Here is a 17,346-nt window from a genome sequence, read left to right as displayed (position 1 = left end):
AAACATTAAAGGTGAGCATTTCATTGGCATTTTTATTGTTGAAAGCCTTGAGCCAAAAGTAAAGAATAAAACTCCTTTTAAATACTGTATATAGTTAGCATTGTAGAAACTTTGTTTTATTAAATTATTGGACATCTTTAAACGTCTTGTTTCAAGTGAGGTGAGAAGATATTTACGGGGCGTGAGCTTGAAGCCTCTGATACCAGTGGTGGGGCAAAGGACTGTTGGTGTTTGGGGGAGGGGGAAAGGAGAAAGAAATGCCCAGAAGGCTAGAGTTGGAAGGTTACATGAGGCAGGAGAAGGTTGCAGAGGTACACTGAGGTAACACAATAGAAGGATTTGAAGATGAGGATTTTAAGCATATTGGGATGGGAACCAGGATAAGTCTGCGATCGGAACTTGGTATGGAACAGGATATGGGAGGCTGAAGTTGGAACTTGTGTAGGATAGGAAACTGGCAAAAAGGACATTTGGAAATAGAGCCTAGAGATGACAGAGTGGAGGTAATCAGTTTTGGTCATGGGTAGCATGTGGGTTTTGAAGCTCAGCTGAGATTTTGCATGGCTTGGTTCAGCTTGAGTAAGTGGGGTGGAGTTAGTGGTAAGGGAGTGGAGCTTACGGCGAGAGTTAAATGATTGCTTCCATCACCCTCATCTTTAGTTGGAGGAAATTTTGACACATCCAGATCTTAATGTCAGACAGGCAGTCAAACAGCGTGCAGAGTGTCATGGGGTTGAGGGAAGTGGTAGAGGCCAAGCTGGGTGTCATCAGCATACATATTGAAGTTGTTCCTGAGCCTGCAGATGATATCACTGAGGGGCAGCATGTAAATAAGAAAGAGAAGAGGTGCAGGATAGATCCTTGGGGAATTCCAGATGCGAGGATGCCGGGGCAGGAAGAAAAGCTGTTGCTAGAGAGGCACCTTTCAAGGACAGTCCTACAGAGCTGATAACAAAGGCGAAGAGATGGAGCAGGATATTTTGATTGACTACATCAAATGCCACAGAGACTGCGGAGACGGTGAGGGTTAACGCACTGAAGTCATAGTTATTTGTGATTTTGACAAGGCTCTTATTGGTGTGAGCAGGGCAGAAGCTAGACTGAAAAGAATTGAATAAGGAGTCTTGGGAGAGAGGGGCACAGAATTAGGAGGTGATAATGCATTCAAGTATCTTGGAGAGAAAAGGGAGGTTAGAGATTGGGCCATAATTGGAGACAGCAGGAGAGAAAAGGGAGGTTAGAGATTGGGCCATAATTGGAGACAGCAGGAGAGAAAAGGGAGGTTAGAGATTGGGCCATAATTGGAGACAGCAGAAGAGTGAAGGGCACCTTTGAAAAGCAGAAGGAAGGTGCCTGAGCAAGAGAACCATTAACAATTGGTAAGCATGGGTGACAAGAAAGGCAATAGAGTAGGTAGGAGTTGGGTGGCAGGAGGTCGAGGAAGCATGAGGTGATTCTTGTAGAAAAAGATGAGCTTTGAGATGGTGGTAGGGGAGATGGGAAAGTGACCGGGGATTGGGAGATGGCTGGTACTATTGGTGGGGCAGGGGGGCGCGGTGGTGGGTGAAGAGTAATAGGAGGTGGCAGCGAGAGTTCTTTGCATTTGGAGCTGAGAAGAGATTGGAAAGTGGTTTGTCATGGAGAAAAGGAGCTGTTCGTTGCCCATGATAATCCTGGAATAATAGACTAAAGGTAGGTAGTGCTTAATATGGCCAAGCAGATTTTACAGTAAATGACTAGACCAGTTGTACATTAGGTGTGCTCGAAATTGCAGCCCTCAGATTTAAGAAAGCAAAAGAAGAGAACTATACCAGGGGAACAGTGGGGGTAGGAGATGGTGAGTGAATGAACAGAAAATCAAGGTCTGGTGAGCACAGAAGCTGGAAACTCTGGCCTATCTCTTTTTAATAGCTTTGCGGCATTTAATTGAGGTATTGTTCATCCTTTTGTGTAAAAGTCTTCATTTTAATCATTCCTTAGGTTTCTTTTTGTCTTTGGCAGCATGCCTGTTGTCGCTGCACACGGGTAAAAGTTTTTTCTTTAGGTCCTTTTCCGTCAGTATTTTAAACTTTAAAATAAATTGGTTTAATTAGGTTTTTTGCTGATTTTCTGTAAAAGCTTTTGCAATTTTGTTGGTTTTTGAACATTTGATCTAATGCCATCAACTCTGCAACTGTAGCATTCTGAGTATTGGTCAGGCTGGTCTCTGGAGGCTATTCTCCTGCCTGATGACATTTGGCTTTAAGATCAATATTGAATCACTGATCTCAGGGTTTACATATGTGTATGTGTCTACTGATGTTGAATGATTTCCAGTTGTGCAAAGCTTGTTCCAACTCAGCCAGATGGTTGGTCAGAACTCCCTAATTTGCCAGAAGATGATCCTTGCAGGCAAACGTTGCCTGCCTCAAATTCCTGTTCTCAAAATACGCCTGAACCTCCATTTCTGAAGAAGAAATTGGTCGAGACTGTCCTCGGCAACCAGTTAGCACCAGTCATGCCATGTTCTGCATGTGCTCAAAAGTTATGGAAGGGGAATGATATAAGAAGTTTTCCAATTACAGTTACAAAACTATTAGTGCCAGGACGTAGTGTCACTCTGGGAAATGGTTGGCGCTTTCAGCAAGAAGGTGATAGAAATGTTGACCTCTGTGCAGCTATCCTTCCATTCCAGTGGTTTGTTACTAATTGAGATTTCAGTTGTGACCAGCTTGGGTCCTGATGTGGAGTTTGTGCAAGATTCCCATAGAGTATCAGTAGGAATTGGCTTTGACCACCAAATCCTCTCCTTTTTAATCAACAACTTGTGTTTATATAGTACTCCTAGCTACATCTCAAGGCACTTCACATAGGAGGGGACAGACACTGAGCAATTATAGAAGTTGGGAGAGGTAACCAAACATGCAGTCGAAGAGGAGCTTTAAGGTTTTTAAAGGAGCAGATGGAAGTAGCTAGTTGAAAAGGTTTAGGGATGGAGTTTGTGAATAGGGCCCAGATGACTTAAGGGCTCTGCCACCAAATGAGTGACAGGATGGGAATTGTACAGGAAACCAGAGTCAAGAGTCTGAAGGGCTGGAGGAGGCTGCAGAGGTAAGATGGGGCAAGATCATGGAGGGATTTGTAGTCAAGGAATGGAGGTCATTTAGGATAGAGGTGATCAACAAGCAGGCTTAGTGTGGGATAGGATGCACCTGGTGGCGTTTTGGGCAAGTTGGAGTTTTGGACAAGTTGAAGTCTGTGTTGGATGACGCTTGGGAAGCCAGTGAAGAGGATATTGGGAAAAGTCAAGCCTTGAGGCAACAAAAGTGTGGATAAACATCAACCAAAGACCTACATAGAGTTTTGAAACCATGGCCTTAGCCACTGAAGAATCTGAATGAGAGTTGGTACAGAATACTTTTGGACACAGGCTCTGGTGATGACTCTATTTTAGGGCATTAGCTTCATATCAAAGGGCAAACCACTGATCTTTGAGTTAACTGAAGGTGGCAGGATCAATCTCGATATTCCAGACTACAATAAGTGCAAGAATATACCCTTAGGACATTATGCTGTACTATATGGGCTAGCATGCAGAGTTCACTGTACTGAGTACTTAGTAAGCAACTTACTCCAAGTAGCAACTTTTACTAAGCATTATTTATATTGATTGCCAACTTGGTCTCCATAGTGTAATACTGGTTAACTTCATGATAAATACATTTTTGATATGCTTGCAGATTAATCAAATCCTATATTTTTTTTTTAACTTTTATTATCTGAATTCTAACCTGAAATGGTAGATGATGTTCCTTGAAGAAGCATATGCATCCAGTGTGATGTTGAGGGGAGAAACTTCACATTTAGTTACCTTCAAATGTCCATGTACAGATGCTCCCCTCCCCATCCCCATTTGGCATAATATAAAGACCATTGCAGTTGGGGTAGTTTATCCTTGCAATAGCCTGGGCTCATGACTGAGACTGGCTGCCTGCACCACTCAATCTCCAGAGAGTCCACAGCATGCAAGGAGCTCTGGTAACAGCAACTGTACCTGCTGCTAGAAAAATTAAGAAAATTAATTGAACCCTCTATTGATGGAGCAAAGGTTTATTTACATGCATGATTCAAGTGTCCCCGGTCTCTAATTATGTAAAATTTATCCTGGTTTACCGAATTTAGGTCATCTCGTTCTCATCTCTCATTTGTGCTATTTTAGTATAATTCACTTGTATGTGGAGATGGAATAAATGAACAAAAATAGATATTTGATCTCTCTCCGGCTTTGTAGTTAGGTTTCCACATTGCAAACCTTGTCTTTCTGACCCAGAATTTTGCCTACCTCGGTGGGTCCGGTGCGGGCAATGGCCATGGCGGGTTGCGACCCCGCTGCTAAAAATGACTCTCCCTTAATAGGGCTTATTTGGCCTGCCCTGCGCGTTACCCGGCCCAATTAAATGGAGCACGTCTGATGACGTCATTCGTGATGCATTTTCAGCCGGGATCTTTAAAGGGACCATGGCCACATTGGAATTGACGTTTAATCTAATATAGTGCTGTCAGTGTACTACAGCGTTGGAGTGCTGCAAACATTGACGATGACTGTTCAGAGGCCAAAGGCTGCCCCAGGTTCTCTGATGATTTCCCTCCATATGCTTATGGAGCCAGTTAGAGCACACAGGGCGGCCATCTTCCCTTCCGATGGGTGGAAGAGACCTCCCCAGGAGACTAAAACAGCCTGGTTGCAGATTGCAGAGGAGGTCACAAGCAGGGATATGTTCAGGAGGACCTGGGTGCAGTGCCGTAAACGTTTCAATTATCTCATTAGATCAGGAAACGTTGGTATAAAGCCACACTCCACTTCATCCTGCCGTGCCTCTCCTCACACCCCCATCACTCTGTCCTACCCTACTGCACATCCTTACTCACACCAACATATCCTGCACCTCCACCCATTCCCCCCTCTCAGAGGGCTTTAAATTAATGAAGGGGGTGGTGAGAAGATTCAGGAAAGAGTAAATTTAAAAGCAGCAAGAGAAATGTTGAGGCTCTAGAGCAGAGTAGAGTTTTGGGTAAAAATAAGCAGAGTGGGTCGAAGAAGTAGAATCCGTTTAGATGGAGTTAAGAAACAGCAAGGGGCAGAAAACATTGGTGGGAGTTGCTTATAGGCCCCTAAACAGTAGTTGTAATGTAGGGCAGAGTATAAATCAGGAAATTAGAGGTGCATGTAACAAGGGTAATACAGTGATCATGGGGGAATTTAATCTACAAATAGACTGGGCAAACCATATTTGTAGTGATAGTGTGGAGGACGAATTCATGGAATGAATACAAAATAGTTTTCCAGATCCGTGTGTTGAGGAACCAACTAGGGAACAGGCTATTTTAGATCTAGTATTGTGCAATGAGAAAGGGTTCATTAATAACCTTGCAATAAAGGGGCCTTTAGGGAAGAATGAGCATAATATGATAGAATTTTATATTTAGTTTGAAAGTGATTTAGTTAAATCTGAAACTAGGACCGTAACTCTGAACAAAGCAAACTACATAGGTATGAGGGGTGAGTTGGCTGAGGTAGATTGGGAAACTAGATTAAAAGTTATGACGGTAGATGAGCAATGGTTAGCATTTAAAGAATTAGTACATAATTTACAACAAATATACATTCCTTTTAAGGCACAAAAACCCCACAGGAAAAGTGGTCCAATCGTGGCTAACAAGATAAGCTAAAGATAGTATTAGATCAAAGGAAGAGGCTTATAATATAGCCAAAAAGAGTAGTAAGCCTGAGGATTGGGAGGATTTTAGAATTCAGCAAAGGAGGACCAAGAAATTGATAAAGGGAAAATAGAATGAGAGTAAATAGCGAGAGACATAAAAACAGACTGTAAAAGCTTCTATAGGTATGTAAAAAGGAAAAGATTAGCGAATGTGGGTCCCTTACAGGCTGAGACAGGACAAATTATAATGGGGAATAAGGAAATGGCAGAGAAATTAAACAAATACTTTGTGGCTGTCTTCACAGAAGAAGATGCAAAATACTTCCCGGAAATAGTGGAGAACCAAGGATCTAGCGAGAATGAGGAACTGAAAGAAATTAGTATTAGTAAAAGAAATAGTACTGGAGAAATTAATGGGACTGAAAGCCGATAAATCCCCAGGACCTGATGGCCTACATCCTAGGGTTTTGAAAGAGATGGCTATAGAGATAGTGGATGCATTGGTTGTTATCTTCCAAAATTCCATAGATTCTAGAACGGTTCCTGTGGATTGGAAGGTAGCAAATGTGACCCCACTATTTATGAAAAGAGGGAGAGAGAAAACGGGGAACTACAAACCAGTTAGCCTGGCATCAGTAGGGAAAATGTTAGAATCTATTATTAAGGATGTGGTAACAGGGCACTTAGGAAATAATAGGATTGGGCAGAGTCAACACGGATTTATGAAAGGGAAATCATGTTTGACAAATCTGTTGGAGTTTTTTGAGGTTTTAACTAGCGGAATAGATAAGGGGGAACCAGTAGATGTGATATATTTGGATTTTCGGAAGACATTCGATAAGGTGCCACAGAAGAGGTTCTTAAATAACATTAGGGCTCATGGGATTGGGGGTAATATACTAGTGTAATACCCACTGGAAATGTTATGTACGCTAAGTATGGTTATCAATCTTTAACTTAGACACTGTATTATCATTGTTCTAAATCCCTGGGTTAAAGTTGCCCATGTGAAGGTACGGCAAGAACTTTTAAGGACACAATGTGACTAAGAGCAGACTTTCCATAATTCTGCACCGGTATCAACTGTTGCAGACAGTGAGGCTGCGCAGTCTCCAGGCAGAAACCCCAGGAGGAAGGGGTGGAGTCGGGGTTTTCGAGCGGGAAAAAAGAGCGACTGGAAAAAAAGAGGGCAGGAGCTCTGAAAAGAGGGCTCAGGAGGCAAATGGCTGCCGCATCCCGTCCCGGGTTTCCAAACTCGGCCGCCGCCCTTCGTATTAGTAGCTCTGCATCCAGAACTCAAAGTGGGATTCAGTGATCGTGAAGAGAATTCAACGAAGGGGTTCGGAGTCGTAAGTCTTGCAGACATTATACATACCATGAGCTCCAACTTAAGCGCGCCAACGAAAGAGTGCACTCGAATTTGGACACAGGGACAGATTCTCCTTTGAATCCATATAAATGGAGAATGTATGTTTATTATGTCTAGATTCATTCTAATGTATGCAAATGTCTAATTTAGGTCATTGACCCGTAATCTTCTTATACTGTCTGACGTTAAAACTATAAAGTAAGATAATTAGAATTAAGCCATTGGAGTAGTGATCTCCTTACTGGACTATAGAATACTGTCTACAACAGAGACCACATCTCACATATATCTAGAGAACCGTGAAGGGGTTACACTAGCATGGATTGAGGATTAGTTAACGGACAGAAAACAGAGAGTAGGAATAAACGGGTCATTTTTGGGTTGGCAGGCTGTAACTAGTGGGGTACAGCAAGGATCAGTGCTTGGGCCTCAGCTATTCACAATCTACATCAATGATTTGAATGAGGGGACCAAATATAATATATCCAAGTTTGCTGATGATACAAAGCTGGGTGGGAATGTAAGTTGTGAGGAGGATGCGAGGCTTCAAGGGGATATAGACAGACTAAGTGAGTGGGCAAGAACATGCCAAATGGAATATAATGTGGAGAAATGTGAAGTTATCCACTTTGGTAGGAAAAATAGAAGAGTTTTTTTAAACGATGAGAAATTGGGAAATGTTGGTGTTCAGAGGGACCTGGGTGTCCTTGTACATGAATCACTGAAAGTTAACATGCAGGTACAGCAAGCAATTAGGAAAGCAAATGGTATGTTGGTCTTTATTATAAGAGGATTTAAGTATAAGAGTAAAGATGTCTTACTACAATTATATAGGGCCCTGGTGAGACCACACCTGGCGTATTGTGTACAGTTTTGGTCTCCTTACCTAAGGAAGGATATACTTGCCATAGAGGGAGTGCAACGAAGGTTCACCAGACTGGCTCCTGGGATGGGGGGTTTGTCCTATGAGGAGAGATTGAGTAGACTAGGCCTATATTCTCTAGAGTTTAGAAGAATGCAAGGTGATCTCATTGAAACATACAAAATTCTTACAGGGCTAGACCGGGTAGATGCAGGGAGGATGTTTCCCCTGGCTAGGGAGTATAGAACCAGGGGTCACAGTCTCAGAATAAGGGATCGGCCATTTAGAACCGAGATGAGGAGAAATTTCTTCACTGAGGGTGGTGAATCTTTGGAATTCTCTACCGCAGAGGGCTGTGGAGGCTCAGTCGTTGAATATATTCAACAGAGATTAATAAATTTTTGGATATTAAGGAAATCCAGGGATATGGGGATAGTGCAGGAAAGTGGAGTTGAGGTAGAAGATCAGCCATGATCTTATTGAATGGCGGAGCAGGCTCGAAGGGCTGAATGGCCTACTCCTATTTCTTATGTTCTCTCTATCTACATTATCACAACCCCATCTCACTAGCCACCCCTCACACTCCCCTCATCCTAGTGCAAGTGTACCAACTAACAACACACGAGTGTTTTATCCAATGCTCATGTAAAGTTTCTGTTAATGTGGTGTCAAACATAAAAATCTTTATTTTCAACACTTGGACAGCTATGTGTGCACCTTTTGGAAGTGGCTTAGTGAGTTGCAGTGAATGGTGAGACGTAACGGTACCACTGCAATGGTGATCACAGAATCACAGAAACCCCACAGTGCAGATAGAGGCCATTTCGGCCCATCGAGCCTGCACCGACACATATCCCACCCGATCCCCGTAACCCCTACACCAACACATATCCCACCCTATCCCCGTAACCCCACGTATTTAATCCCCCAAACACCAAGGGTCAATTTATCATAGCCAATCAACCTAACCTGCACATCTTTGGACTGTGGGAGGAAACCGGAGCACCCGGAGTAAACCCACGCAAACACGGGGAGAATGTGCAAACTCCACACAGACAGTCGCCCGAGGCCGGATTCGAACCCGGGTCCCTGGCGCTGTGAGGCAACAGTGCTAACCACTATGCCACCGTGATGAATGTGAAAGGAATGGCTTGGTCATTGTAGGGATGCTTTATGGTGTTGGTGTGGGGTGGTGCCAACCTGGCGCATCATGTGGCAGCCTTATGGGTGTACAGTGTAAAGTTAATTAAATCTGGCCATAGTGAGGCTATCCCTGGCTCCCGGGCAGCAATATGCTCGGGTGCTGATGCCCCCTCTGTCCTGTGCAGCATCAGGTGATTGCAGAGAAGGTTGGTGCTGCTGGTGTTGGGGCTCATTGTAGTTCGATTCTGAGGACCAAGGTGAGACAGTATAAACAGCGCCCATGTTGATGGAATAGATGGCAGGTGAAGTACGGATGACTGAAGCATTCTGTCAATGGAGAGAGTTCTTCCAGTGAGGTGAGACTGGATAGAGACTTTGCTGGAAAGACTTGCAGCCTGCAGAATCTGTGCTGGAAATGGACTGAGGAAAGTGATCACCTGTCAGGTGGGAGCTTTTACTGTACATTTGATGCTGTCAAGTAATCAGCTGGAGCAATGGCCACGGAACTCCCGCCTCAGGTTGACAGACGTACTTCCCAAGCAGTGTGTTTCCCATGGCCATGCAGTTAATTTAAAAAGCCTGCTCCGGGTCTATTAATCATCTCAATTGGGTCGCCCACTGCTGCCGGTCGGGTCGGCTCCGCGATGACAGACATGCCTGGGGGGAAAGGCGTATGGGAGCGGGATGACCGTAGGTTCCCGACCCGTTGTCACAGAAATCACAGAAACCCCACAGTGCAGATAGAGGCCATTTCAGCCCATCGAGCCTGCACCGACACATATCTGTCTAAAATAACAACTTTCCCACCTGACCTGCTAACCACCCTGGAAAATTCCAACCAGTGTGATTTGGAAGTTTCTCATAATTTTCGTTTGTACATTAAGGAGAACGGCGGCGGGGTGGGGGGGTGTGTTGGCGAAGATGCGGAGAAGAGTGATCTCGCTATACAACTACTTTCCTTTGTGTCGTGGCTTTAAGGTAGAGGCATAAGGAAAAATGTGTAAGTGTTTTATGCTAGTATTCAGTGACAAAATGGGAAAATACAGTTCCTCAGCAGTGACATTGCACAGCTTGATGCACAAGAATTTAGGGGCATAAAATTGACTTTATTTAACTGCTTCCTTGTAATTGCCAAATACTAGTATTTGAAGGTTGAATCACACTTGGAATATGGTCTGTGTTTGGTATAGATGCAGAGAAGTTTGTGTGTTGTAGTTTCATTGGTGAAGATTTCATGCAGATGCCAGCTATCTATGTGCTTTTAGAATTCGCAGTTCCACCTGATTTTAAGTCACCATGTGGAAGAATTGTTAGCTCATTATTTAGTTATGATATAGATAATTATTTAATAACTAAGCTTTCTTTGTGTTTTACAGGTTTAACTACCGTTCTACACATTATCTTGCATCCCATGGGTTCTATGATTTTCTAAACTGGTTTGATGAAAGAGCGTGGTATCCTCTAGGAAGAATAGTCGGAGGAACGGTAAGAATAGAGCATCACAGAAATAGATATTTAAAAATTCAAGCCACGAGTTGATTAATTAAAATTTCTCATTATGACTGCTGTTACATTTGTGGGTCGAATGAAATTGTACCAGCAAATTAAGTACTGAATAAAGTAACCTTGTTTAGTAACATTTTAAACAATGGCACCAGGATGTGATAACCTAAAATGTTCCCAGTGACTTGTCCCGGAATATTCTATAAGTGTTTAGTGTTTCTTTTCATGATTATTGTACTAAATTTAGTGGGAGTGGGGGTGTCTTGGGGAGGGGAGGAGTAGCATCAGAAAATGTACTTTGAAGTCATTTTCATCAACCAATGTATTTTAAGCCGAGAACTAGGAAATTGCCTGTGGCATTGCCGATGGTGCGTTGATTTAAAAAAAAAATGCAATTCTACTGGCACTTGACAGGCCTGTTGTGAAGGGTATCATAGCAGCAGCTATTTTTGAAGGCAGGGCACAATGGGGAGCTGGACCAGAGGCCAGAAGTTAAAATGTTTTTTCTGAGTTGGCCAAGGCAGTGCGGGGCTGGAGGGCGGGTGGGCAACAGCCAAAGTGGGGTGTGCGGCAGCAGCCTGAAGGCAAAGTTTAATATTTTTTTTGCAGGCGGCTGGATAGGAAAGATTAATAATGAAGATATGAAAGCACAAAAATTTTAAACAAAAGTTTGAAGATTTTTTTAACTCCCCTGAATTTAGACTGAAAAGAAACAAAGAAAAAACATGCATTCACAAAGTGCCTTTCACGACCGTAGGATGTCCCACCAGGCTTTACAGCTAATTAAGTACTTTTAAAGTGTAGTCACTGTTGTAATGTAGGAAATATGGCAGCCAATTTGCACACAGCAAAGTCTCCCAAATGAGATAATGATCAGATAATCGGTTTTTGTGATGATGGTTGAGGGATAAATATTGGTCAGGACACTGGGGAGAACTCTCGTGCTCTTTTTCAAATAGTGGTATGGGATCTTTCATGTACACTTGAGAGGACAGTTTAACGTGTCATTTGAAAGACCACACCTCTGACAGTGCAGCACTCCCTCCGTACTGCAATGGAGTGTCAGCCTAGATTATGGGCTCAAGTCTTTGGAGTGGGACTTGAACACAAACCTACTGACTCAGGCGAGAGTGGTACCACTGAGCCACAGCTGACATAGCTGTGCTTGGGAACATGGAGGCTCTATAGTTCCATTTCCTGGCATGATAGCTACCTGTGATGCCTCATTGCTCAGTTTAGAATGGGAAATCCTATTAAAACAGCACCTACAGACATGATGGGGAATAGTGACAACTAACTGTTGACATTTTCACATTGGAGATGTGTACCTATCTAAAATATGCCGTGCAACCTACAGACCGATTTTTCTTTTTTTATAGATGTGCAATATTTACTTGTACCTTGATAAAGCACTGTAAATCATTGCTATAATATGTGGGTGGGAGGAGAGAGAAACTGGAAACAGTGCCCAGGTGCAAGGCAGACGGCGGCTGGAGTGGAGATGGGCGGCCAAGGCCCAAGGTGGTGGGGAAGCAAGAACAGGCAGATGGCTACTTCAGCGAGTGGGTTAGGTTTTTGGAGTGGGTACATAGCACCACCTAGCTTGAGGCTTGAAAAACATGACCAACCTATGAATAGATATATAAACATGTTGCAACAATTGTCTATTAATTTAGCAACTGAAACTTTGATTTGTTCATAAAACTCTCAAGTCAAATGGATTCACAAGGATGAAGGTAGAAACCGTGACTATCCTCCATTGTCAACTGCTAGTGTATTGAAATATCATAGTTACTGGTGAATAACTTTCTAATTGGAACAGGGGAAAGTGCAGTATTTGAAGTGAAAATTGTTTATTTTTAGGCTCTCAATCCCCTCCCCACCATGTTTCATTAGTGTTAAGTCATCAAAAGTGTCAAACAACTGTTAAATTAAGAATTAACAGGGAGTGAAAAGGTGAACTTGTACATGGTGTCCATTTGGAAACATTTGAACTTCAATGTCTTTTGTATTCTTTGCTTTTCAAATTAGTTCTGTTTGACCTGTGTACTTTACATTGTAAGTGTTTTGGCCATCACTACATTTCTTGTAGCTTTGGATTTCTAACAGTTCAGGACTTGGCTAAGAATGGGCTGCAGTCCCATTATTGAATGAACGAAACCAAAACACTCTGACTTGGAAGTAACCCTTTTACCAATGTAGTCTGACAACAGGACCTTGAGAATGCTGACACTATATTTGTTAGAATTGTTTTATAAACCCCGAATGAAGACTGAGGGTTGGAATAATGGGCAATAGAACAGAAAGATCATTTTTTTGGATATGATTGTCTCCTAATTTTGGCATGCTGGTGTATAATGAACAAAAACTCTGAAGTGTGAATGGAAATCCTGATGTGAAGTGAACTGGATTGTTGATTCCTTTCCAAAGAATGTAAGGAAGCACTGAATTGGGGAAAATGAGCCTATTGAGCTAATTGCTTCCACTTGGCCTATAGAGCCTGTTCTTAGTGCTGCAATGTCCCACTAATATGGTGGATTAGGAAATAGCAAAGATATTAAGTGGCCCTAGGGTTTTAAGAGGTGGCTGCAGAGATAATGGATGCACTGATTTGGACCTTTCAGAATCCCCTTGATTCTAGAACGGTCCCCGTAGATTGGAAGGTAGTAAATGTAACCCCGCTGTTCAAGAAAGGTGGGAGAGAGAAAACGGGGAACTATAGGCTAGTTAGCCTTATATCAGTAGTAGAGAAAATGCTAGGATCTATTATTAGGGACATGATAACAGGGCACTTGGCAAACATAGAAACATAGAAGATAGGAGCAGGAGTAGGCCATTCGGCCCCTCGAGCCTGCTCCGCCATTCAATGAGATCATGGCTGATCATCCAAATTCAGTACCCTGTTCCTGCCTTCTCTTTAGCCTTAAGAAATATATCTAACTCCTTCTTGAATATATTTAATGAATTGGCCTCTACTGCCTTCTGTGGTAGAGAATTCCACAGGTTCACCACTCTCTGGGTGAAGAAATTCCTCCTCATCTCTGTCCTAAGTGGTTTACCCCTTATCCTTAGACTGTGACCCCTGGTTCTGGACTCCCCCGCCCATCGGGAACACCCTTCCTGTCTAGTCCTGTTAGAATTTTATAAGTTTCAATGAGATCCCCTCTCATTCTTCTAAACTCCAGCGAGTACAAGCCCAATCGACCCAATCTCTCCTCATACATCATTCCTGCCATCCCAGGTATCAGCCTGGTGAATCTTCGCTGCACTCCTTCCATGGCAAGAACATCCTTCCTCAGATAAGGCGACCAAAACTGCACACAATACTCAAGGTGTGGTCTCACCAAGGCCCTGTACAACTGCAGCAAGACATCCTTGTTCCTGTACTCAAACCCTCTCGCTACGAAGGCCAACATACCATTTGCCTTCTTAACCGCCTGCTGCACCTGCATGCTTACCTTCAGCGACTGGTGCACAAGGACGCCCAGGTCTCATTGCATTTCCCCTTCTCCCAATCTATTGCCATTCAGATAATCTGCCTCCCTGTTTTTGACACCAAAGTGGATAACCTCGCATTTATCCACGTTATATTGCATCTGCCATGCTTCTGCCCAATCACCCAACCTGTCCAAATCATACTGGAGTTTCTCAGCATCCTCCTCACAGCACACACGCCCGCCCAGCTTTGTGTCGTCTGCAAACTTGGAGATATTACATCTAGTTCCCTCGTCCAGATCATTAATATATATTGTGAATAGCTGGGGTCCAAGGACCGATCCCTGCGGTACCCCACTAGTCACTGCCTGCCACTCGGAAAAAGAGCCGTTTATTCCAACTCTTTGCTTTCTGTCTGCCAACCAGTTCTCTATCCAAGTCAATACTTTGCCCCCAATCCCATGTGCCTTAACTTTGCACGCTAATCTCTTACCCCTCTTAATTAATCCCTTTGTCCTCCTTTGTTGAATCCTAAACTGCTCCCAATCCTCCGGTTTACTGCTTTTTCTGGCCAATTTATATGTCCTCTCTTTGGATCTTATGCTATCCCTAATTTCCCTCGTTAGCCACGGTTGAGTCACCTTTTTTGTTTTATTTTTATGCCAAACTGGGATGAACAAATTCTGTAGTTCATCCATGCGAGCTTTGAATGTTTGCCATTGCCTATCCACCATCAACCCTTTGAATGACATTCCCCAATCAATCCTACCCAACTCGCGCCTCATACCATCGTAGTTTCCTTTATTTAAATTCAGGACCCTAGCCTCGGAGTCAACTACTTCACTCTCCATCTTAATGAAGAATTCTATCATATTATGATTGCTCTGACCCACTATGATTAGGCAGAATCAACTCGATTTTACGAAAGGGAAATCGTTTGACAAATCTATTAGAGTTTTTTGAGGGTGTAACTAGCAGGGTAGAATAAAGGACAACCAGTGGATATAGTATATTTAGATTTTCAAAAGGCATTTAATAAGGTGCCACACAAGAGGTTGTTGCACAAGGTTAGGGCTCATGGGCTTGGGGGTAATATATTAGCATGGATTGGGTAACGGACAGAAAACATGGCTCCAGCGTGACCAAGGCTGGGAACTCAATATCCAGGGGTATTCAATATTCAGGAAAGACAGGCAAAAAGGAAAGGGAGGTGGGGTAGCATTGCTGGTTAAAGAGATTAACACACTAGTAAGGAAGGATATTAGTTCTGATGATGTGGCATCTGTATGGGTAGAGCTGAGAAATGCCAAGGAGCAGAAAATGTTAGTGGGAGTTGTATACAGACCCCCAAACAGTAATGCTAAGGTTGGGGATGCCATTAAACGGGAAATTAGAGACTCGTGCAATAAGGGCACAGCAGTTATCATGGGTGACCAAATTAGCAACAATACCGTGGAGGAGGAATTCCTGGAGTGTATATGGGATTGTTTCCTGGACCAATATGTCGAGGAACCAACGAGAGGTCAGGCCATCTTAGACTGGGTATTATGTAATGAGAGGATTAATTAGCAATCTTGTGCGAGGCCCCTTGGGGCGGAGTGATCATAATATAGAATTCTTCATTTAAGTTGGAGAGTGAAGCATTTGACTCCGAGACTAGGGTCCTGAATTTAAATAAAGGAAACTACGATGGTATGAGGCGTAAGTTGGGTAGGATGGATTGGGGAATGTTACTTATAGGGTTGACGGTGGATAGGCAATGGCAAACATTTAAAGATCGCATGGATGAACTACAGAATTTGTTCATCCCTGCTTGGCATAAAAATAAAACAAAAAAGGTGACTCAACCATGGCTAACGAGGGAAATTAGGAATAGCATAAGATCCAAGGAGAGGACATATAAATTGGCCAGAAAAAGCAGCAAACCTAAGGATTGGGAGCAGTTTAGGATTCAGCAAAGGAGGACAAAGGGATTAATTAAGAGGGGGGAAATAGAGTATGAGAGTAAGCCTGCAGGGAGCATAAAAACTGACTGACTGTAAAAGCTTCTGTAGATATGTGAAGAGAAAAAGATTGGTGAAGTCAAGCGTAGGTCCCTTGCAGTCAGAATCAGGGGAATTTATAATGGGGAACAAAGAAATGGCACCAATTAAATACATACTTTGGTTCCGTCTTCACAAAGGAGGACACAAATAACCTCCCAGAGATGTCGGGGAACATAGGGTCTAATGAGAGGGAGGAACTGAATGAAATCAGTATTTGTAGGGAAATGGTGTTAGGGAAATTGACGGGATTGAAGGCCGATAAATCCCCAGGGCCTGATAATCTACATCCTAGGGTACTTATGGAAGTGGCCCTAGAAATAGTAGATGCATTGCTGGGCATCTTCCAAAATTCTATAGACTCTGGAACAGTTCCCATGGATTGGAGGGTAGCTAATGCTACCCCACTATTCAAAAAAGGTGGTAGAGAGAAAACGGGGAATTATAGACCGGTAAGCTTGACATCGGTAGTGGGGAAAATGCTAGTGTCCATTATAAAAGATGTAATAGCAGAGCACTTGGAAAACAGTGACAGGATCGGACAAAGTCAACATGGATTTACAAAAGGTAAATCGTGCTTGACTAATCTACTGGAATTTTTTGAGGATGTAACTGGTAGAATAGATAAGGGAGAACCAGTGGATGTGGTGTATTTGGACTTTCAGAAGGCTTTCGATAAGGTCCCGCATAAGAGATTAGCATGTAAAGTTAAGGCACAAGGAATTGGGGGGCAAGGTACTGACTTGGATAGAGAACTGGTTGGCAGACAGGAAGCAAAGAGTTGGAATAAACGGCTCTTTTTCCGAGTGGCAGGTGGTGACTAGTGGGGTACCGCAGGGATCGGTGCTAGGACCCCAGCTATTCACAATATATATTAATGATCTAGACGAGGGGACTAGATGTAATATCTCCAAATTTGCAGATGACACAAAGCTGGGTGGGCGTGTGTGCTGTGAGGAGGATGCTGAGAAACTCTAGTATGATTTGGACAGGTTGGGTGATATGGCAGATGCAGTATAATGTGGATAAATGTGAAATTATCCACTTTGGTGGGAAAAACAGGAAGGCAGATTATTATCTGAACGGCAATAGATTGGGAGAAGGGGAAGTGCAATGAGACCTGGGTGTCCTTGTGCACCAGTCGCTGAAGGTAAGCATGCAGGTGCAGCAGGCGGTTAAGAAGGCAAATGGTATGTTGGCCTTCGTAGCGAGAGGATTCGAGTACAGGAGCAAGGATGTCTTGCTGCAGTTGTACAGGGCCTTGGTGAGACCGCACCTTGAGTATTGTGTGCA

At 43.2% G+C, this 17,346-nt stretch overlaps 1 protein-coding gene across 3 annotated transcripts in view; it reads left to right on the top strand.

The window, feature by feature from the left end:
* stt3b (STT3 oligosaccharyltransferase complex catalytic subunit B) overlaps positions 1-17,346 on the top strand; it is a 142,835-nt gene that overhangs the window by 32,559 nt on the left and 92,930 nt on the right. For all 3 annotated transcript variants that reach the window (XM_085988981.1, XM_085988980.1, XM_085988979.1), the window contains exon 2: positions 10,450-10,558. In XM_085988981.1, the coding sequence (XP_085845107.1) occupies positions 10,450-10,558 (109 nt within the window). The remainder of the gene's footprint in view (positions 1-10,449; positions 10,559-17,346) is intronic.

Source organism: Somniosus microcephalus, chromosome 5 (genome assembly GCF_052327205.1).
Source record: "Somniosus microcephalus isolate GS21.2 chromosome 5, FLI_Smic_1.0, whole genome shotgun sequence".
Lineage (NCBI taxonomy): Eukaryota > Metazoa > Chordata > Chondrichthyes > Squaliformes > Somniosidae > Somniosus > Somniosus microcephalus.
Note: the sequence above shows the minus strand (reverse complement) of the source record. Positions and strands in the feature narration are given on the sequence as shown.